Source organism: Venturia canescens, chromosome 6 (genome assembly GCF_019457755.1).
Source record: "Venturia canescens isolate UGA chromosome 6, ASM1945775v1, whole genome shotgun sequence".
Classification (NCBI taxonomy): Eukaryota; Metazoa; Arthropoda; class Insecta; order Hymenoptera; family Ichneumonidae; genus Venturia; species Venturia canescens.
The window spans coordinates 1,230,146-1,253,469 of NC_057426.1; the positions used below are offsets into that span (position 1 = coordinate 1,230,146).

At 42.9% G+C, this 23,324-nt stretch overlaps 1 protein-coding gene across 1 annotated transcript; it reads right to left on the reverse strand.

Annotated features, from left to right (window-relative positions):
- Positions 1-2,966: 2,966 nt before the first annotated feature.
- LOC122412218 (leucine-rich repeat-containing protein 24-like) lies at positions 2,967-11,032 on the reverse strand. The gene has a single exon (XM_043421627.1). It carries the CDS (start codon positions 7,901-7,903, stop codon positions 5,933-5,935), a length of 1,971 nt encoding a protein of 656 aa, XP_043277562.1. The 5' UTR covers positions 7,904-11,032; the 3' UTR covers positions 2,967-5,932.
- Positions 11,033-23,324: the final 12,292 nt, after the last annotated feature.

Genomic DNA, 23,324 nt, shown 5'->3' on the forward strand with positions numbered 1-23,324 from the left:
TGAAGAACGATGAACTCTTGGTGGGTGACGTATATATAGAACGACGAGAAAGTGGAAAAACCACAGGTAGAGTGTATACTAGATTCAGACATTCTATTCCAAGCTCGTCAAGCACGAATACATGCACGACTTGCTAGCAATTTATAAAAAGGGCCTAAGTCGCACCGAGTCAAGAGATTAAATGACGATAATAGCGTCTTTCTGGTATTGGCAAAGAATCAATGTATGTGCGTATACTTATACGTATGAAGGATTGGAAGTAGGAAGAGGAAGGTGAGGCAGGGGGAAGGGGGAAGCGAGGGTGGCTTTCGTCGTGATGGATCGATTGGTAAAGCAGTGTTGCTGTTCGTGTCTCCCTTAAGCACCGAATCAATCAACGCTTCACTCTTTATGATCATACTCCCATATATGTCTCATTAAATTCTTTCTATTTCCTCGTTTTTCCCCCATTTTTCTTTGCTTCCAACACTTTGTTCCCGTTTTTTGTAACTCTGTACTATTGTTTCTTTTTTTCCTTTTATATTCTCTCATGTGACATTTGCCCGTCTCTTATCCTTACGACACTATTTTCCACTTCCTTTAAGTTTCACTGTTCTTTACGATAAATAGATGTACCGTAAAAGTTGATTTATTCCGCGAGAATATCGATAGTTCTTCGCTTCTTCGAAACTGCTATTCTCATACTATTAGCCTCGTTGTTTATATAACAAATATTCCTTGCGTCTTCGCCTCGCAAGAGAATAACACTTGGAAAGTATCGAAAAACCATTTCAAGAACTCTCCTAGTTTGGGGGATAAGTATCAGTACAACAACTCACTACCAAAACTCCTTCCCTTGTAATTTCGTTCTTCACTACTCACTACTGCTCACGATAAGTATACTGCTGGTGAAGTTGTCTATCATTATTGAATCTCATCTATTAAACGACACATGAATAAACTAATTCGTTTACAAATTTACTTATAAAAACTTTTGCTCCAAACCGTGATTTTTCCTACTACGATTTTTTTCCTCAAGCGAGAGAAAGAGAGTGGAGAGGGAATTGAAATTTTCTTTATAGCAAGGTGTAATATGCAGTCCCTATTGTTTCGTCAGCATTAATTCTGGGACTTCGTCTCGGTCGTGAATTTCCATCGATAGTGACAACGCTATACGTCTTGGTGAGTCGACTAATACCTTCATGGGAAACACGGAGACGAGTAAATTCCTAATATATACGTGTGTACATGCGCGCGTGTGTGTGTGTGTGTGTGTGTGTGCGTATGTATTTGAGTGAGAGAGATGGCTGCAAGTTTCACTGGGATTGGACTCGTGCTTCAAATTCTCCTTCTCTCTATCTCTCTCGCCCTCTGTGTACCTCGTTCAACTCGACGTTGATTTATCATAGCGAGAAGAGGGATACACGTTCGTATAGAGCGTTAATTACAGAAACTCAGTTAGTCCTTTACGTTGCTCCTTACTCTTCTCTCTCTCTCTCTCTCTCTCTCTCTCTCTCTCTCGATCTCCGTCTTGTCCTGCTTCTTCTTTTCACCCCTCTCTTCCTCTCCTTCTTGAGATTGTAATTGTTAACGTTGCCATCTCCCTCTCTGCTTCTCTCCCTGGCTTTCCATAAGAATATTCCGTACGAATCCTTCAAGAGTGAAAGAAAGTTGGCGTGTGTTTGTGTACGTGTGTGTGAGAGAGAGAGAGAGAGAGATCCAGAGCCAAAGCGAGAGAGAAAGGAGGAAAACAACAAAGGAAACCGTGGAGAAATTGCACGATAACTCTTCCCAACCGCATCCACCTGGCTACGAACCACCCAAATAGAACAATATTAACGGTCAATAATTAATAAGTATTGTTCGCAACTACCAGCGAACGCTTCGTACGAAAGCGAAAAACACGAATAAAAAAGGTACGGAAACAAAGTGTGCCCTGTATAAGCACATCGAAATTACGTAACTGCACACCACTCTTAATTTAAAAGTTCAACGTAAGGATAGTTATCAAGAGATTCACTTCTATATACATATCAAATGGTGCAGTCGATCGACTCTAACCCGCCTATTTTTATTTTTCAGCTCAATCAGAATAGCATAAAAGGATTATGAAGAATCAAAACATATGGCAGATTAAATATTAAAAATTCTCAGTGGCTGTTATATTTCCCAAATTCCTTGTAAAGCCGGATGTGATTTTATTTTCATTTTCCTCTCTCAACCCGCAAACTCACCAGCAGTTTTTAAGGGAAATTTCAAAAAACCTTCGTAGCGAATGCTCTGAAAAACGTATCATTTTTGGCTGATGCTCGATCCATAGCCAAGAGCATTGACAAACGACCGATTTTTTTCTACGAACCGACACAAACGCAGGCATACAAGCCCAGCATATTTTGGTGCATAGTTGTATACGTATATATGTGCACAACAGAAAAACGTAACTTGCGTCCGTCGTTGGCTATCAATCGAAATGCATACAGGCCCTGTGTACGGATAAAACACTATTTTCGTGCATACACACGTTTTCCCATATGCATATAAATATATATATATATATAAATTATAGCAATGGCAGGGAACAGCGATGAAGCCCAAAGATGCCTAGATGTGATTTATCGTTCGGCGTGACCGACGCGGCTCACGGTAATTAATTAGGAGGCCAGTGCCCCTGACGCCCCCCATCCGTTGCCCCTGTCACTGTTTCGCAGACGGAGCTTTCTCTCCCTCTCGCTCTCTCTCTCTGAAAATTCCCGGGAATTGCGAACACTGGCACACGGTTCTTGCATTTTCGTCTCCCCAACTACACGTCAACCTCCTTATGTATACATATACCCTGTCATACCTAAATATATAGAAATATATGTCTACGGATATACGGAAGCAGAACGAGAAACTGCACGGTGTATAATACGAGAGTACATGACGAGCTGTGAGCACAGACAGAGCGACAGAGAGACAGATGGATTGAGACAGACAGAACACCGAAGCACGTGAGAGAGGCTTTATTTTGTGTGAATATGCATATATAGATATATGCTCGTTGATATATTTATGTGTCAGAATGCGTGTGCAAGCCTAGGAAACATACTCTTGCACTCATTTCTCTATACGAAAGCCATTTATTTATATTCACGAATGATTTTTAAACGACCTAAATCTTCATAAACTTTCCCAAACATATCTACGTAAGAACTAATTATTGTTAAAAATTTACCTGCATGCAGATAGGAACGATCGATTAAATAAATTGTTGGGTGCTTTGGTTTCTTGTATGACAACAATTTTCCGTACTCTGCGAGATATTCCTAAGCTTTTTTAAACTGGAAATAATAGTAAATATGCAGAGGTCGAATAGAAGAGACGATGAAAATTTACTTGTTAATGATATTGATGTTTTTGGAGCTTTCACTAGCTCGTTGTTTGATCCCTTCGGGTAGGTTGTTTCATCGACGAATGTAACGTAATATGATGACCAAATGTACGAGCGAGTACGTAATTCACTACAATTATAATCGAACGATGATGAGTTTCAGGAGAGGAAATCGAAGAATAAAATTTTGCTCATTTTTTCCTTTTATAATACATAATTATATATTTTCTTTTCCTCAAATTCTCCCTTCTCAGAGTTCGTAGTGTTTTTTATTTTTATTTTTTTCAATTTCATGTATAATAATAATATTAATAACCTTTTCTGTATCATTCTCGTACGACAATAGTCTCCCTGCATCATTATTATTAGTATTATTATTATTCCTCTGTATTATTAAAATTAATACTATCATTATGAACAATAATTCGTACATCATCGTTAATAATGATAATATAATGTAGTGTAATCATTCGTTTTTCGAATCTCCCATGCAAAATGGATTTCAGTTTCATAGTCGCACCCTCTCATTCGTATTATCATACCATGGAATTTAAAACCAGCATTGCCTTTGTCCGCTCAAAACTTGTTTTTTTTTCGTTTGTATACGTTTCAATTACAAAGACGTACAATCAAAGATCAATCTCGAGTACCTATTTTACTAATTATTGAATTGACTATAAAATCCATTTTGTTTTTTTTTCTTTCTTTCTTTTTTATATTTGCAATTAAAATTCTCAATTTTTTTCACTCGTTCGTTCGTACTTCGCACATTTAGATTTTGTCATTTCGATAGATATACAAATTTCTATCCGCTCAAATCGACCACCAGTCCATTTGGTATCTTTTATTCAAATTCGCAACTCAATTCACACAATATCTATCACACATTCTCGTGAACATTAACAGTCTTGACTTTGAAAATTTGTAATCCGTTTCAAAATCCTTTTCCCGTTCGTTAATACTTTGCGTGTGTTTGATATATACGTTTATAATGTATATTTTTATACATATTAATATATATAAATATATTTTCATGAATATTTTTGTATATATTTATATGCATATACATGGATATATGCATGTAAACATATGCATATAGCCATGATTTAACATCACTTCCATAGTTCGTAGGGCATTATTAGCATATGTAGTAATCGTAACGTTGATCGTGACCCAAAAGTACGAAAGTCTCTCCTCGATATTAATTTCTCGTATATATACGAATTGTATATACGTTTCCAGAATCGCGAATTATGACGCGACAAGAGACTACCGCACTGTCGGAACATACAGTAGAAATTACCCGTCAATATTGTGCTGTAAAGACCACCGAAACAATCATATTTATACGCAGTCGATTCAGCTATATTATCTCCTCGACACAAAGAGTCCACGTTTTTGTTATATAAACATATATATTTTTCTTTCATCACTTTTTCTCTGTGTACGGCCAAAGGCTTTTTTTCCCAGATCGAGGGGCTACGATCGCCCTCACTCACCTCGTATGTCATATACGTGTATTATACAATATTTGGGTCTGTGTTTAGTGGGAAACGAGCCACGCGATGAGGACACTTTTTCTACCGCGATCATTCAATGAGGAATGAAAAATAGCAGCTTCGTTAGAAGCTCGAACAACACTTTCTGCGATACATCATTCGTTTCAGTGATTTTTTCCGATGATATGGGTATTTTGTTCGAGAGAAAAAAATGAACATTGATATGTGTGTTTTAGGAGACTACTCTACTAAGTTTCTAAGGTTTCAGTCATTTCATATATAATCTCACATAATATACAGGGACGAGGATCACAAAAAAAATTGTGACCTGACTTATTTTATATAGAATGACCCATAGGTGTGTATATATAACGGTTGAAGTGTAGGAATAAACGGTCCTTTCTTCCTTTCGAGCGAAAGGAGCACGCGTAAAATATTCCCTTAGTAGAATATAACCAGCGTCGTGTAAGACGAGAAAAAGAGGGGAAAGAGGAAGGTAAAAGTTTAGTGCACCCTTGGGCGAGATAGGCAGATGATAGGAGAGATAGGAGAGGTCCTCGTCGACCTCCGAAGTTGTCCCTTGCGGGAGCGTACTACCGGAAACGAGTGGCCGGACCAGCCCGACTCGCCACTCGGAAACGAACATCAGAGTGAGGGCGAACGTAACAGAGAAAAAGAAAATGACATACATATACGTATGTATGCCTACGTCTCAAGCGAAAACGTGTAAGATCACTCGCGCGTTAAATGTTCTTCATATCCGCGATGAATTAAAGTCTTTTTCCACCCTTAAATTTACCATGCGATATAAATACGAATTTATGTATTTTAATATGTATATATAATATCTGTGTTCGTATCATTTATTGTTATTGTTATTGTTATTGTTCACTACCGGTCACCCGGCAACGTTGCCCCTGTCTCGTCATTTTTTATTCTCCGATTGTTGTTGCACCACCGCTTCGTCTTCGACATCATCGGCCTCTTCCTCGATCAGCCTATCCATAATTGGCTGATCTTCCTGGTGACGTCTTCTCAGTTCGAGGTAACGATCCCGGGCATCACAGTAATGAAGCAACGGTACCTAGACATCCGTCCCCGTACCTTCCTGGTAACCCTCATCCGGCGAACTTCTCGTCGATCCCAACACGCGCTTGAGAGCAGAGACCGGTGGCAATACCGGTACACCTTTTTGCCACACTCGTAATTGTTTAGCACCAGGCGGAAAGGGTTCGTTCGTCGTTGGTAACGTCGACTGCAAGAGCTCTTTACTCGTTATGTAGGGACTGTTTGGATTGTGAGCACTTGTTCGTGGATCCGAATTAATGGAGTCCCACAAAACCCCGGGATACAAAAGTCTAGCGTCCATACCCAAATGATTCAAACTGCCAATACCGACACCACCGGTACTCCCATAATTAGCCAAATCCTCGATCGACCCCCTTCTCGTATCCCTTATCAAATCTGGATTCTCGATTGGCATTAATGATCCTGACGATGAATAATCACCGGCTGGCATCAGCCCTATGATCTCTTGATGATGATCGGTACGATGCTCGTAACGCGATAACGAATATTCCGTTTCCGTTGCCGCCACTATTACCTGCTGTGTTTGTGCCCTCTGCACGTAACTGAGATCCAACGAGACCGGCGGCTTACCACCGTTCCCATCGCTGAACGAAGTTGTCTCCGTGTCGTCGGACTTGTTGCGAGTTCCGCGATGTATCGTTGAATCACCGTTGTTCTCGTGGCCCACCGAATTTTCGCCATTCGGACCGCTATCCATCGAAGCTGGATTCTTGACGTCCTTCATCGGCATACGCCTTAGACGTACGAAGAGCACAAGAATCACTAATAGAATAAGCAGTATGAGGACTACCAGGGCTGCCGATATACCGGCTATCTGACCCGAACCCAACGTCGACATACCCGCTGTTCTAAGTGACACGTGCAACGTAAAATTAGCCTCAACGCTACCAGCTCGATTCTCGGCCAAGCAGTAAAACTCACTCGAATCGGATTCCTGGGCATTCGTTAATACGAGAGTGCTTCTCTTCATATTCAGACCATCTTCGTAAATGAGAATCTTCTGATAGCTGCTGAACGCCGAGTGATTCGTCAGTAATTTGCCATTCCAGAACCAGGATACTTTGGCAGGTGGTACGCTGCTGACCCGGCAAACTATGCTCGCGTTCTCGCCTATCGTTGCCTCTACGTAGCGACTCGGTATCATGAGTACTGGACGACAAGCGAAATCATCGGTAGTCAAATCGGTAAAAGAACGTTTGACCAATTGCTCAGGACCCTGGCAGATGGGCGCTATGAGGGTCGGAAGTTTGTTCTTCACCAGCCACATCTTTAGTTCCCTCAGATGACAGTTGCAGATCCAGGGGTTCTCATGCAGCTCTATGGTGGTGAGTTTATTCAGAGGATCAAATGTACCCCTATACAGGGTACTTATTCTATTGTCATTGAGCCTCAGACTCTCAAGTTGGTCCAATCCTTTAAAACCGTTTTCCTCGATCTTGGACAGCTGACAGTGAGAGAGATCTAATTTGACGAGATTAGGCGTATTTCGGAATGCATGCGACGGCACGCTGTTCAACGGATTATTCGATAGTGAAAGATCTCGCAAAAAGGGCGTGTTCAAGAAACTGGAACTTGGTACAGATGTCAAACGATTGTTACTCAAATCCAGCTCCACCAGGTTGGTAAGACCGGTGAAGGCTTCGGAGTCGATTTTATGCATACGACAATTACGCATGTATAATCTCTGAAGATTCGTCAAATCAACGTGTACAAATATATTGCTCGCCAACACTCGGATGTCATTACCACTCGCGTCGAAGACTTGAGTCTCAGGATCGATCCAATCGGGTATACCGGTTAACGAACGATTAACGCACTCGACGGTCCTTTTTCCCCCTTTCCACTTGCACGAACACTGGTCGGCGCACTTGTCAAGGGTAGCCGAGCTCATTGTCGCCAATGAGGATAAAAACAACACGAAAACGCACATTACGCTTATTTTAAGTGACAAACACGAGACACCCATGTTAAATAAAACGGTATCCTGGACGTTACTTCTTCACGGGGTGGGGAGGAGGGGGAGGGGGCACCTCTCTTCTTTTTATCCCTTAGCTTTCAACTAGTCTTCGTGAATATACGAGTATCCACTGACTCGGAGTTTATCACTGTTGGTACACTTCACTCCACATAATGATCCACATAATGAATTTGTTGGGTGCTGCATTGAAGGTGTAGTGTCCGGCGAAATACCGAGACACCGTTGATCTCGGTGGTAGCCAGGCGTGGATATTCATGTCTCGCTCTGTCTCCTTTGCTTCTATCTGCACAGCTCTTGTATTTGTTTTCCTCCTTTCCTGTCCCTTGCACGCTCGGAGAGTTACGCGACTGGCAGTTTTCTCGGTGTCGGAACAATGCTCTCGCCTGCCCCAGTTTGTTAAGCTCTCTTTCCCATGGTTGGTTGCTCGACAGTGGTGAACCGGCGTGTTCGCCACCGAGGTAGAGAATAGACTTCCTTTCAACCTTTACGGTAGAGGCTATCTCTTCTGGCGAAGCTCTTAACCAAGATGACTAAGCGAAAGGGTAGCGTGACGCGATAGCTGGCTTCTGGAGGTGGCAAGGGTAGTTGTCCAGTAACAGGATTTTGTATATCCCAGTGGAGTGGACGACAAAGGTAGGAACGATGACACCGGGGAACGAGCCTGGCTTAGAAGTAAGAGCTCGGGGACCGAAACGACACAAGATTACGGGAGAGTTCTGATGTTGGTGCAGCCTAGCGATGCTCCAGAGGAAAACACGAATGTAGCAAGCATAGGGACGGAGTGAAGAGGAAAAGCGTTTCGGTGAAAGACGGAGAGAGATAGAGAGAGAACGGGCGAGTTGGAAAACGAGGAGAGTGAGAAATTCGAGTGGAAGCAAGCAGGAAACTGCGAGCTCGGGCGCTTGGCAAGACGAAGCAGTCTCTTGGATCGTGGGGCGGAGTGGAAAAGCGAGCAGGGAATGAGACCGACAGAATGAGAAAGGGAAAGAGCGAGCGAGAAAAGGGCAGGAGGATAAGGGGCAAAGCCGGGAGAGATGAACGGGGGTGAGTGTGTGCTCTCTCACCCTCAACCGGACTAGCCGGCACCACCGACGCCTCGGCTAATTATGCAAACGAGAGGGCCCGGATTAGGAGCTACCGGCTCGTCCATCCGTGAACGTCTCTCTTTCCACGTTCTTCCCCCACTTTTCTCTCTCTCTCTATCTCTCTCTCTCTATCCCACTGTTAACCCACGAGTTTCTTGATGCTTTCCCAATCCTCGGTACATCACCGTATTAGACTTTACGTCCTTCGAATAATATCATGTATATATTTATACACATTCTGATGAATCTTCATTCAAGCACTTCTCTGCCTCTCAATTTCTTTCCTGTCCCCTCAGTATTCCAGCACTCGTTATTTTCTCCTCCCCTTCCGTTGATCCCTGGTATACATCTATAGCGTTTCTTCAATCTCCGAACAACGAATCACGTTGCAAGTAGCTTGTTACAAGTCCTCGGGGAAGTATACGAAAGCCTGCGTCGTGTTATAGTACTACCGAACGAGATGAGAGGGTGAGAGGCAGAAGCGAGAGAAGAAAGAGACGCGGTAAGCACGTAATCACCGCAGCGGGTAATGCCACTCTCTCGATGAAGGAATTAAGCCGCGTCCAAATGATTCGTAAGGTTCCTGGGAGTACAGGAGCAGTAATCGTACGTAAGTATACTCTCATTGGAATCAGCAGCGCTCCTTTCCATCATCGTGCCCTCCCCCCCCCTGCCTGCCTTGTTCCTTTTCAATGATTCAACGAGGTCGACTGCACAAGTTCAACAAAAAAAAAGGACCTGAGGAGTTTACTAGCCTTGTAGCGCACACCGCATATACACCGTAATTCTTCCTACCGCCGCTGATCACTGGAGAAAGAACTCTCCGATAGCACACAAATCGTCTTTCGAGATCCACTTGCGGAATCACGCTGGATTTAAACTCTCGTGCTCCACGAATCCCCTTTCACGAGAAAACTTTAGCAACGATTCCAAACCGATCCTCTAAAACTTCTCCCCATTTTCGTCTTCCAAATCCATGCGGGGAACCGTTAAACGAGAATCAAGGGATACTACGTTCAGGAGTTATTCGAATGTAGATTCCGTTGGAACAGTGTTACAGCGTTTCTTATTTTCCTTGCAGTTGGTAGCGAGCTCAAACCGATCCAGATAAACCACTACGCCGCTTTCGTAATGAAAAGTTCTTAAGCCACCTGCTAAATTCTCATCGATCACGATTATTCCACTATATTCATGCCGCAATATAACGCCATTTTCGTTTCTCAAGTTGACGCGGCCGACTGCACGCTTGACCCAACACACCGCCAAGACTCCGTAGACCGGTGTTACATCGGTATAGATCGGTGGGCTGGGTAAATAGCCAACACGCGAGGCTTTGTATCACTACTGGGTTAAGAGTTCACGTATAACATTCTCCCGGCATATACACGACGCGATGTATTAGTACTTCGGATTTTCTCCTGATACGTGGATTGCCCCCAACAACCACTTTTGCCACGTTATTGCACGAGCCTAGGAGCCAAGGAATCACCCCCTTTCCTCGACCCACCACCACCGAATACGCTAACTTAACCACTTCCTGAGGACTCTTGTTACGTATTTAAACGCGGAACACCGCGATTAAAAGCACACTTTGAAACCAGTCGCTGGAATGATTGTCAACGGCAATAAAATCCACGTACGTTTATCGGGAACGCTTAGATCCTCTCGTGGACGGAGAACAAGCGTGACATTGTTTTTTCATGCACTCCCGAATTTTCGAGCCCAATGATTCTCTCGTTGATACGTTTTAGAGTGCAAACGAAAATTCAAGAATCACGTGTAAGACGATAAACGGACTGACACTTGAGAACTCGAGGCGGGATCTATGAATTGGTACCCTTGGGGATACGGTGGGTCGAAGTATTTTTTATGCGGCCGGTAAAAAAAAAATAACGATGAGTCACTGTCTATTCTCTTTTTTAATCCGTATTGTTTTTTCCGTTCGGTGATCCGAGGGCTCAAAGAAAAAGTTTGTGCAGCAACGTGAGCGCGTTGTACGTCGTGAACGTGACGAAGCGCGGTATCGTCGGTAAGAAAGTCCGACAGAGACTAAAGCAGGAGCGGCGAGCAACCCCGAACAGCGTCCAAGTTCCGTGTATACATATAGGTGGGTTAAGCGGTGAGGGTGGATGTAGAGATTTGCGTGTAGTGGTGCGTATACGTAGGGGGTTGAAAGAGCGAGGAAGGGGGTTGAAAGAGCGAGACGGAGAATTTTTCATCCTCTCCGTCGGACAAACGGGAACGGAGGCTGTTCCAAGCCTCCTGAATTTGAAGGAAGAGAGAAAGAGATAGAGAAAGGGGAAGGGGGTGAGGAAAAATTCTAGGGGAATAAAAATGTACCCCCTAGGAACATGGCGAATCGTACGAGGGTAAGAGCGAGACGAAAGGAGGTGGAAGAAAGCGAGTGGAGAGGGGATGGAAGGTAAAAGAGAGAGAGAGAGAGGCCGAGGAAGGATAGGAAAACGGCATGGAGCGAAGTAGGGCGCACACCCTTCTTCGTCACTTCCTCCCTTGCGCGCCACACGCCAACGCGCGGTTTCTCGTCCAATACTTCCAGCTCCGTTATACGTGTGTGCATATACACAAAACATGGATAAACCGACGACTCAGCCTGAAAAAGGCGTTACGCGAGAGCCTGGAAAAGTATGAAACCGCCCTTCCGACCGTAACCCTCACAAACACACAGACTTCGAGGTATAGCAGAACCGTGATTCCAATGTTACTTACTCTCACTTCCTCCCTTCCCTTTCTCTCTCTCTCTCTCTCTCTCTTCGCCCCTCCCTTTCGAAGTCTTCTCGTACCGTCGTTATTTTACCATATAGATAAGCACCCCTCGGAAACAAACCCCTACAACCCCTCAGCCCGGTTCGTACCAATGTGCCGGGGGGTGAAAGAGAGACAGGCAAATACCTTCCCTCCTCTTTCCAAACGTTGCTCCCCGTTTACGTACACCTTCGACCATCTTTGTCCACACCGCGGGGGTGGCAAAACTGCCCCTCTGTCAGCGCGACGGCCGGGACACTTCACTGTGCTCTGAATTCCATGTACACCCCCTAGCGTCCAAATACCCCTTTCTCTTTCCTCTTCTTCCCTTTCGCTCGCTCTTACACTTCTCCTATAACCTTTCCGTCCCCTCACCCACGATTCCCCGACAAAGTGGGGGGTCCAAGGCGCGCCCGCGCTCTACAACCGAATACCCCCGAGCTTTCTCTCTCTCCCTTCTCCATCTCTCTCTCTCAGCATCCACGCCACACCACGCATGCGTTCTCTCCCTTCCAAATCCAGACAATAATGTATGTACATTTTCTGCTCCTGTCTTTGTGAGTCTTTACATACGTCTCTGTCTGTTTCGTGCGCGATACTATATACATACACGCGCACATTTCGTATCGTTTTCGTTACTGTATAGTTTAGAGAAACGCTGCGCGAGACGCGTATCGAATGCAAGAGCTACGTCATGGAGAAATGGACCTCGACCCTCTCGCGCGCGCACACACACACACACACACACTTTTACCTCTCGCCCAAAGTGGTTAAATGCACTGCCAGATTACGGGGATAAAAAGGGAGCTATAGACACTCGGACGGTGATCGCGATTCAGCTATACCAAATTCTACGACGCTCCAAACACTCTTCCCCCGTAAACGCTTCCATTCCTTGCTCGCTTTGTCTCTTCTTAACCATGTCAATTAATCCTAACTGACGCATTTGTTTTCGCCAAAATTCCTCATGTTTTTCCAATAACTATACCACTTTTGCGAACGAGCTTTCACTTCTTACGAAATATCATTCGATCTTTCAAAATACTGGACGCAACTTTTTTTACAAAAATAGGTTTTTATTTTGAGAAACAGTCACATGCCATTGACCACGAAAACAACAGACGCGTTCGGTCAAATATAACGATTTTCAGAGATGAAAAAAAATATGTACGTGTACAAGCTGGGAACAGTATATATAAAGATGATTGTCGAGAATCCAAAGGCGGAAAATGAGGACACGCGTGTTCCGACCTCCCTTATCTACGGGAACCCTGTTGGTCCCACATGTCCGTAATCGGGAACACCCTACGGGCTAATAACAAACTAGTAAATCGCCATAAGAACACGCTGTCGCTCGTTATTGCTACAGCTCTCGCAATAATAACGCTAAACTTCTCGATAAGCTTGAACGCGTTCATAGTATCTTCACTTTTCGTCCGAAAGTAATTTATATCTTTCCGAAAAAGACTTATCCTATATATTAAAACTTTTCCTCGCTTATATCAAACTATTTCACGCAAACAATTTATTCGATCAATCTTTCATCGATCGCGGAGCCGGCAAATCTAAGCTTGCGAGGAGACAATTTTTTCTGGAGTTTAAGACACGCCGCCATCTCGTTTGAAATTGCGAAAAAAAAAATCATCCCTATCTTTGAAACGTCGCGGTTTGCGAGTGCTCGAAAGAATAACTCGTCAGAAATGAAAGTTAACGGAGGCGAAGAAGCTTTTTTTATGGTTTTCATATAAGATATTAATCGAGTTGTAAAACTGTTTGAAAACCTTCCTGTCACTGAGACACTCATATGCATATGTATTGATGGTGCTCTTGGTTCTCGCATATGTTGATCGCCGCGTATACAAGCCTCGTCCTCATTTTCATTGGTACATAAACGGTGTCCCGGAATTCAGAAGATATTGATTGATTAGTCCCGAAGCCAATGGAACCCCGTGAGGAGAAAGAGCGTCTGCTGGTTAGGCAGCCGCGTTTCGCACGGCAAGACTACGCTCGCTCCGCCTACTCTTGATCGCGGCAACTGAAGATGAACGCTCATTAATAATCAAATAATCGTTGAGTACCAACCGGCAACGGCAAATGAAGAAAAAAAACGGCCTAGAAGGACTTTTGTCTTGAAAATTAAAAAAATGTCCAGTCTACCGTTTTACTTGACAACTTTTTCAGTATAACGTAGGTGTTTACATAAGTGGATTTATGTAGACGCGTACAGAAGGAAATCAAACGGTTGGGCATCGAGGATGACGCGGCTCTCGTGAGACTCGGCGCGGATTCAGCGATGAGGCAATCTCTTATTCTTTCGCTCTCTCTCTCTCTCTCTCTCCCTCCATCCCCATGCTCCCTTATCCCCTGTTCCTACTTCGTGCTCACAGCGACAAAGGCGATCGTAAACGGTCCGAAAGAGGTTACGTCAGAGGGTCTTGGTCGTTGCCGTAGCTTCGAACTCTCCCCCAGTAGTACACCCTGCACAGATACCGCACAAGACAGAGAGAGATGGGAGATTTACGATCGCGCAGTGTCACCACGAGAATACTACGACTGCCACCGGCACTACCGTACACTCCACTATATTCGGTACATGTATGGGCTGTTTCAGGCAACGGGAACCGCAAACTTCGATCCTTATCTAACTTTATCTTTATCAAATCCGAGGGAGTGAATAATTAAAATTCAACCATATCTCTGGGTTGTTTCTTATTTCATCGAGTGTCAAAAGCATTTCAGGAGCGAATTTATTTTTCAATACTTTTTTCGACTAGCGTTGAATAATAGGACTTTATGTTTCCTTCGGTCTTGAATTACTCCGTATATCAGAGTCCGCATAGTAAGAGATCGGGTTATCTCGGTATAGCACGAAGCGAATAGGTGTGAGTGCGCCCCTGCCCGTGTATCTCCGGTGCAACGTGTGAGCGAATAAAAGACAGAGAGATTCTGGAAAAACGGCAATAAAGCACTGTGCAAGCGACAAGCTCCACTTATTTTGTCGCCTTGAATTTGAGATGATAGAAGAATGGGGTGGTTTTGCTGCACGACTGGAGTGAACAGCAGAGGTTGAGAAATACACGTAAGCTTTTGAAGCGAACGAAAAGCCGAAGCGTCCTCTACTGCCTTTCCTTCAACCCTATTCCTTTTACTATACTCGCTGCCTTTTTCCATTACTACCTTCCCATGAATATTTATTATTGTACGTAAACCCAATTGAATTTTATAATCCCCTCATTCAATGTTTCGAATAATTGAATAAACTTTCAATTACCGCAACGTCAATTCTCAAATGTGAAAAAAACCTCGAATCTCTATTTTTCTTCATTCCGCTTCAATCTCTTAAGCTTTGCTATGTTACGATGATTCGAAAATAATAAAAATACTGAAATAATTAGTTACGGGGCTCGATCGACCGATCTCACTCTCCTATATACGTCTCGCGTCCGCATTCCCGTCTACATCTAATATTTATAAGATGCCAAGTATCGTCTGAGTAAAACTCATTTCTTCGATCGATTATTCACAGATTTGACCTTCCGAAGTTCGGGCTCGAAGGAAATTTCGATCCCCCTGACCGCGAATACGAAGGGCGATATTCGGAACAAGCATATTCAACTCGAAGCATACCAAAAGTGCTTAAAGAAACGAGTGTAATCGAAATAATTTCTCTCATCTACGTAGAAAATCAGAAAACATCAAATTTCATTGATTTTACAAGACAATCTGATGTATCTCGTGGGCGAAGAACGACCGAACGGTAAAGCAAAGGGTTGAATGAAAAAATGATTTTCTTTGACGATAAAAGAGACGGGATCAAGGGAAACATTGATGTCGTACCGATGCGCTCATATACTGAAAAGAGGGTTGAACGCGCGTTATGCACACAAACACGGTTGTGCGCAGAATAACTCATAACCAGGTCTAATCACAATAAAAAGAGCTCGAGCCGAAGAGCTTGGCGACCAGGGGTTGCCGGCTGCGTTCTCTTTTTCAAGAAGAATGAAATGCATCCCCGGATATTGGATGATGAAGTAGAGTTAGCTTTTTATTAGAGAAGAAATAAGAAAAAGAAAAATTGAGGGAGCAACGAAGACGCGGGAGAAAAAGGATGAATTTATCGAAAGAGAAGAGAAATTAAATTAGGGAACAATAAAAATATTTCGAATTTTCATAAAAGCAAGAGAAGAGAGAAAAGCGTCGAAGAAATGGAGAAAAAAGATGTTAGCACGCGAGAAAAAGTGAAGAATGAAAAGGGATTGAAGAGGAGGAGCAGAGAAAATGATTAAAAAAATGTGTATATTTACGGGATGGAAGAAAGGAATATTCATGACAGACAAAACGAAGAGGAAAGTAGAGGGAAAAAATTGCAGACATGGAAAACAAGCGAGAATTTGAGGGTTTCAAGTGTGCAATGTCTGTCCGCGTTATGCTCAGGCTCTGTAGGATGAGAAAAGAGTTGAACCACGATGGGTATACATTGGAGCAGAGGAGAGGACGGGGTCGACGGCCATCTTGCTCGAAAATTATTATAAGAAAAATGGAAGTCGCGAGGTTGGCAACGACGTGGCCAAGCTGCGAGGAGAGAACACTAGGGTGGATCGTGCAAGAGATGTTGGGGAGGTGGTCGGTCTGCGTGTCGCTGTGAATATCGTACGAGAAAGAGAAAGAGGAAAAGGGGGAAAACGAACGAAAAGGAAGAAGTAGAAGAGAGACGAGGAAAATAGGGGATGAGAAAAGTTAGCCGTGGTATAAGGGTGGCACGAGGATGGATGAGAGAAGCCAAAGGGGGGTTTGGGTATGGTTTGGAAGAGAGGAGAGCTGAGAGCAGACTGACGGCTGGGCGACTCTATGCACAAATTCTCGCTGAAGGGCCTTTTAGCCCTAATTGGCTGTCTGAATCGATATCACTCTCAGCACTCGCTCTCAACCTCACTCTCTCTGTTTTTGGTCCACGGGAAAGAACGAGAGAGAAAGCGAGACGAACGTGGTTGTTTGCGTGTGCATGCTAGTCCGTGTGCGTGTGTAGCCGCCCCCTCGCTCTCAAAATCCCAACCCCGCACAGTTATTAGAACCCTCTCCCCTGCTGCATCTATCAACAACCAGACACGAATCGAGGAAAGCAAGACAGACGATTAGATTGGATTAGATTTGCTATGTTATGTCTTGATCCAGCCTTCGGACTATTTCGATATGTGTTCTTGCGGGATGAAAAATTCACGTTTTCTCTTCCATTCGTTATTTCATTTTTGACTCGCTGAGCTCTGGATTTATCACCGCTTCGGAAACCAAAATTAATTTTGCGAATAAACGCTCGACTAAAAATAAATTAATGTTCATTTTAAATCGATTTCCTCTTACGGTTGATCGGTAGAAGTGCTGGAGCTGTCATTGCCGTTGATAATGTGCTCATTGATCAATTCGTCCCTACGCTTATCACGGCGAGACCCCCTGAATCACCACCATCGAGTCGAGTATCGCCGATCGAACGCAGCTGTCCCCGCTCCCGATTGAGGACTCGCGGGCTCGCTACGAATCTCCACTGACTTGACCCTGCCGGCTGCTCGTCGAGCAGAATTAATTGTTTTGTTCATCCCCGCAACTCCTTGCTACGAGACCTTGCCGCTAACCTCCAGCCTACCAAGTCGCCATCATCAAATATGGGCAGTAACAAAGAGAACGAGTTAGATAAACAGAGACTGCAACATAATTCTGTTTTACTCTGCGTTTCGCAGGATGTTTATCAGTTTTATTTGCATTGTGGAAACTAGGCTAATAGAGAATTTGGTAAATAGGCCCTTTTCGAAACATACTAGTTTACTCTGCTTTCAATATAGTTTCCAAAATTCCCGCCGAAATAGTTTGTATCAAAAGAACAATATGGGGACAATGAGGCTCTCATGCACGGTATTGCGTATGTAATTACGATTGTAAAGGTTCACCCAGGTACGTCGAATATTGTTCACATAAAGATATACAACGGTGAAATAGTACGGGAGATTTTTACGAGAGCGCCTGCACACAGAGGTGTGTATACAGCACTAGCACCGAGGTAGAAGTTGCCAATTCACCCAGAGCTAGTGCCATTGTCGTTGCTTCTGTTCTATGTTTCTACGTAGAGTCCAGTGGTGCGCGATGCTCTGGATTTCTGTGAGAGGAGAGCAAAGAGCTTCTCCTGGGCCATTGACAGGATCGAATATCGCGCCAACAGCTCTTGGCTTTCCCTTCGCATCATTTCCACCGCCATTACCTATGCCTTCACACATATGAAGTACCCCACGCCCGGTGCACCGCGCTCAACAATCGTATCATCTCGAAGTGGCTTCCAATTCATACAAAAAATAAACGAACGTTGTTTCAAAAACGAGAGTTACGATGTTTTGATATTCTTGAAAAGGAAAAAAAAAACATTTTTAAACCCATTTGAAACTCGCACGATTTTTTAGCGGTCCAATCGGTGTGGAATACTCTCTACATTTTTCATACACAAGATAGATCGAATAGGCGACATATACGAATATGCATATAAAGCATTTGAGGACGAAACGTTGAATACTCAACCCTCGCAAGCCCTTGAGAAATCCCCACGACATCATTTAAGGTAAGAGTCGCGCGACTCTATGGTCAAATGACTATTTATTAATCGTCGAAATAAAATAGATTATAAGAAAGGTTTTCTGTATTGAATAAATGTTAGGGCAATTTAAACTGTATTCGTATAAATTTATACAAGATCATATTTAATAATTTATGATTAGAAATATCTTATGATTGCTTATTTGACTCGGTTTTTCAATATATACATATATATATCGGTTCTCTTCTCACCTGACAGTCGAAAGATATCCTAGCCTCCAAACTCGCCGGCTATCACGAAAAAAATATACATATATGTATTCATGCTACACTTGCCAAGTATAACGAGCCACTTCATGGCAGTCGATCTCCTGCCATTTTTTATCGTAAATTTCTTGATATAATCTTCGGTAACCTATTAAATCCTTTAGCCATATGAAAGTTTATCACGTAAAAATTATATAATTTAAAAATCACGAGTTCGTCTAATATCGATTGTCGCGCGACTCCTACCTTAATGATCGTATAATGTCAGCAGTCTTTTTTTTCACTTTACCAGTATAAAAGGAAGTTTTACAAAAGTTCACGTGAATTTAAAATTGGAGTACGCTTCGCCAAAATAAATTAATCGAATTTAAGGTATTCCTTTCGCATGACCGTATTTTTTGGTGGTGCAAATTGGGGCACTTGATACTTCAACTGATTCCTAACCTCTGAGAAATCGCGGTTATATGGGAAAAGCTTCTGCCTCTGCCATTTTTCCAACTTCTGTCGTTAATATCTCTTTCAGGCATCCTTTATTTTTATCTTCGCTGGGGATTCCTCGGATTTTGTTTTTAATCGGTGAAACAGTTTGTATCTCCATAAGCTCCCGTATAAATTTTACGATTTTTGAAGTTTTAATTCTTCATTAAATGTTCGATAACCCGACCTAAAATTTGGTGAATCTACTCGCATGCACTTTTACTTAACTGTAATTTACAATCAGAATACCTCAAGATTCTCAGAGAAGAAAAAAAAACAATTTCAAACATCCGAACTGATTCAAGAGAACCAAAAACACATTCGATTTAGCTTTCGATAATATTTTGATGAAATTCGTGTTTTTCAAATTCTCTCAATTCTGCAGGTGAAATCTTCAATATGTAAATACAGAATATATGAAGCGGTGATATATGGGGATAAATAGATCGAAGGATAGACCGAGATTTTCAATTGAGTATAGACACGAATGAATGGCACTAGTGCGAATCCAACTGTCTCTTCGTACGTCTCCCTCAAGTGCATATCCTCGAATTCCATTTACGCGTGACGAACGCCTCTGCCTACTCGACTTGGAATCAACGCCAACTACATATGCGCGCACACAGACAGGCAGACGTACAATATCCAGCATTTCTGATCTGTTCGAGGGCCCTATTCGATATACGATATAAACCACAGAGTCAAAGAGAAGTGCACGAAACACACGCTACGACGAATAACGAGCGCACGACGTTTCCAACAACTGACGTGTTCTAAGCCCTGAAATTATTTCAAACGATTTACATTTCAAAAAAATTACTGCTGTTCACCAGCCTTTTCGAGTTATGGATACTTATTTCCTTCGCGATTTTAACTTCCAGGAGCTTCTATGAACTCGAATCACTCGAATGAATTTTCAATTAGCAGTTCGCGAAGAAAGTTTTACCAACTTTTTCGAATTCCCATTTTTTCCTATTTCCTTCACACTCTAATAAAATGTGTGTAAATATGTACATTTTATATAAAAACTTACTTTCATGAAACTATGAGGCAGAGATGGTGCTAAAAAAAAAAATAAAACGTTTGATCACAAAACAGATTGATTCGGTAAAGCAATAATGATTTCATCAGAGTGTATTGAAAACTCATGAATGATCGAGATCGCTTACCTCATTAAAACGGCCCTGCACATTCGATCGAATATTCCGAAAGGACGAACGCAGTGGTAATGATAAAAATGGTGTACAATCGCAGCCGTTGGCAATTAGGATAACGGGTATGGAGGAATTACAAACATGGGGCTATGGGGTGTACGTGTATGTGCAGAGATCCTGGCTCTATATCACGAGATTTCCTTACTATACGCTATCGCGTACTAATAATAGTGGTGAGAAGGGATCTAATTCGCCCGCTCATCCAGATCATGCCACGTGCACATCCTATGTGCACTATCTCAAACCTATTATACACATACGCATGAGCTATATTTGCATGCATATATGCCTATATGTTATTGAACGTTATATAAATGGTAGTAACAGCGATCGGCAAGTATAAGGGCGCGAGTCCACTCGGTTTATGTTCAATTGGGCGCGCTGCATGTTACCTTTTTTGGTAAACGAAAACTGGTGACACGAGTATCAGAATGAGGAAAGTCGTCGAAGAGTTCATGCGGTGGCGACGATAGCGATTGAAATTCTAAAAATAAGTCTCTGGCGAAATGGATCCTGAAAAACCATCGTGAGATATTGATCCGTTACTCCTCTCCGCACTATGCTGGATTTGTCGTCAAAGCAATTACCCAAATGACTCAGCGATGAAAAATTTGGGAAAAGATCGACCAAGTTATTTCCCATTTGGGATATCGCGATATGCAAATAATTATACACCCCGTCGATGGCAACGTACGCACTTGGTCTCTCATCAGGTCCCATCAAGGCATCACGATTATACCCAGTGCTTAACACATTCATCTCCCTCTCGTCGTAATCGCTCATAGACTACCGATTCCCGAGGCTTCTCCATACGCGCCTGCATCCCCAAAGATATGGCCCTTTAATAGCCATTCAATCGGATCGATAAACCTCCCCGCATCTTCCTCGCCGCTGTCCTTATGTGCCTGGAGATACACGTGAGGTCTTAGGGTTCTCTGCTGCTGAACTGCTGACTGTTTAGCGAACGACGAGAACGTACGAAGGCACGTGCGGAGCTCGAGCGCTTCACGTTATGTTCGCGAGTTTCAACCTTGCAAAGCAATAAAGTCGAAGCAATAAGTCGTTTACATCAACTGTCAGCCTGTTCATCGGTGTCCAGACCTATCCGAATCTCTACGATTACGATGAAACTTGCAACCCTTGACTATTCGAAGTTTGGAAATATTTTGACGTAATATTGTGATTATTTGTGCACTCGTAAGCAACGCAGACCCATGCACGAATGACGTTAATGAGACTGGCATGAAACATGGAAACAGGGGCGGCGGAAGAGGTTTGAATATCGATTCGAGAAAGTGATGAAAGAATTTTTCGAGTTTTTTGCTCGATTCAATGATACGTGAATTTTTTCCACCAATCCCCATCAAATAGAGGTAGATTTTTTATTATGATTTCGATATTCTACGCCCCTAGGAGCAAGTTTTTCTCAGATATCCACTGAGATCCAACTGAAAATCTCTTCGATTCGATAAATCGAATGGCCGCGTGGCTATATCCATGAGATTAACCCGCTTGGGGTGGGATATTGAGGGATTTATATTTTATTCAAGGGATGTGACTCCGACTTTCGTGGAATCTACGAAAAAATCCCTGCCGTGCGCTTAGCCTCTTCTCCCCCGAGCTTGCATCACGAAACGGAAGCTCAAAAGCCCTGGAGCCAATGAGGGTGAAAAACGAACGACTCGTCCTGACGACGACGTCGAGCGCCGAGCGACTACATTGCGCATATAGATGAAATCTTTATTTCGGAAATCGACTTTTAAATTGCAGCCAAACATTGCCGGAAACTCTAGAGACTCGGGGCGACGATTCAACGCTGTTAATCTTGATACAACTCGATAATTGTATTTCGATATTAATTTATGCGCCGACTCGAGTTGCGACTCGACTCGAGTATCAATAGGCGTATCCTGCTCGACCCTGAATCAGGATTCGCTCAATGCGAATCCCGAGCCTCGTTCACTCTCAACGAACCACTTTGCCGAACGAACTCTGGTTATCCAAATAAATATGCAAAACCGAGGTAAACATGCGCCGCGAGGTAAATAGGTAGGAAAACATGCGCTACGGAAGAAGAGAAAAATATGAAAAAAAAAAAAAAAAGATGAAAAACGGAGGAAACTCTTGAAATTCGTCTAACGAGCATGGGTGGGCTTCCTTTAACGTGTGTCTTACAGTGGAAATTCCAAACTCCTCGATCCCCAGGGTGTAGTTAGAACAGTGGCTCAAACCGTTCGTGCTCTGCTCATGGCCTCAGCATCCCTGGTACGTTGAGAATTCTCTAGTCTCTCTCACTCGCTCCAACACACTCTAAGATGCGAGTGTTTCGGGAGCAGTTTGTCAGTAATTAGTTGCACGAGTTTCACTACCTGCCATCCTACATGCCTGTCTTCTCCCTCTCGCACACGCCGTATGCCGCTTCATGCATCTGCACATATTCATATACCTGTTATTATGGAAAATACACGTGTATGTATATATTTACGACGTCACATCAGTAATATTAGGTACGAGAAAGCCACCGCGATAAGGATTCGCGAGAGATTACTAAATAATATTGTCCTGCATATATCTCGAGCATAAATGTATGGTATAAATTCCCCACCTATTTACGTAGCTCCATAATGGAGGAAGATGTAAATTGGTATAAACATGCACGATCGTTCCCCCAACTGAGGAATGAAAACAATCTCGAAGTTGAAATTTTACGAAGGCCATCGTAAATAGCTGCGTTTTAACGAGGATAAAATGCCGACGGTTTATTCCACAACGAAGGAATATCAGATGTAGGGTTTTATTTTCTTATAATTATTTTCTTATTCGTTTTTTTTTCACTATTGACTCCGTGGATACAGATTTTTGAAATTAATTGCCAATTAATTTTAATTAGCAATCAATTCAAAGGTGTTCTGTGAATTTTTTCAATTCTATACGCATTTCCTCGTTAAGAACTTTTCGAAAAATTCAACGTTTAGAAAAATATGTTTCACTCCCTTCGCGATATTTAGATAGAATTTTTAACACGGAACA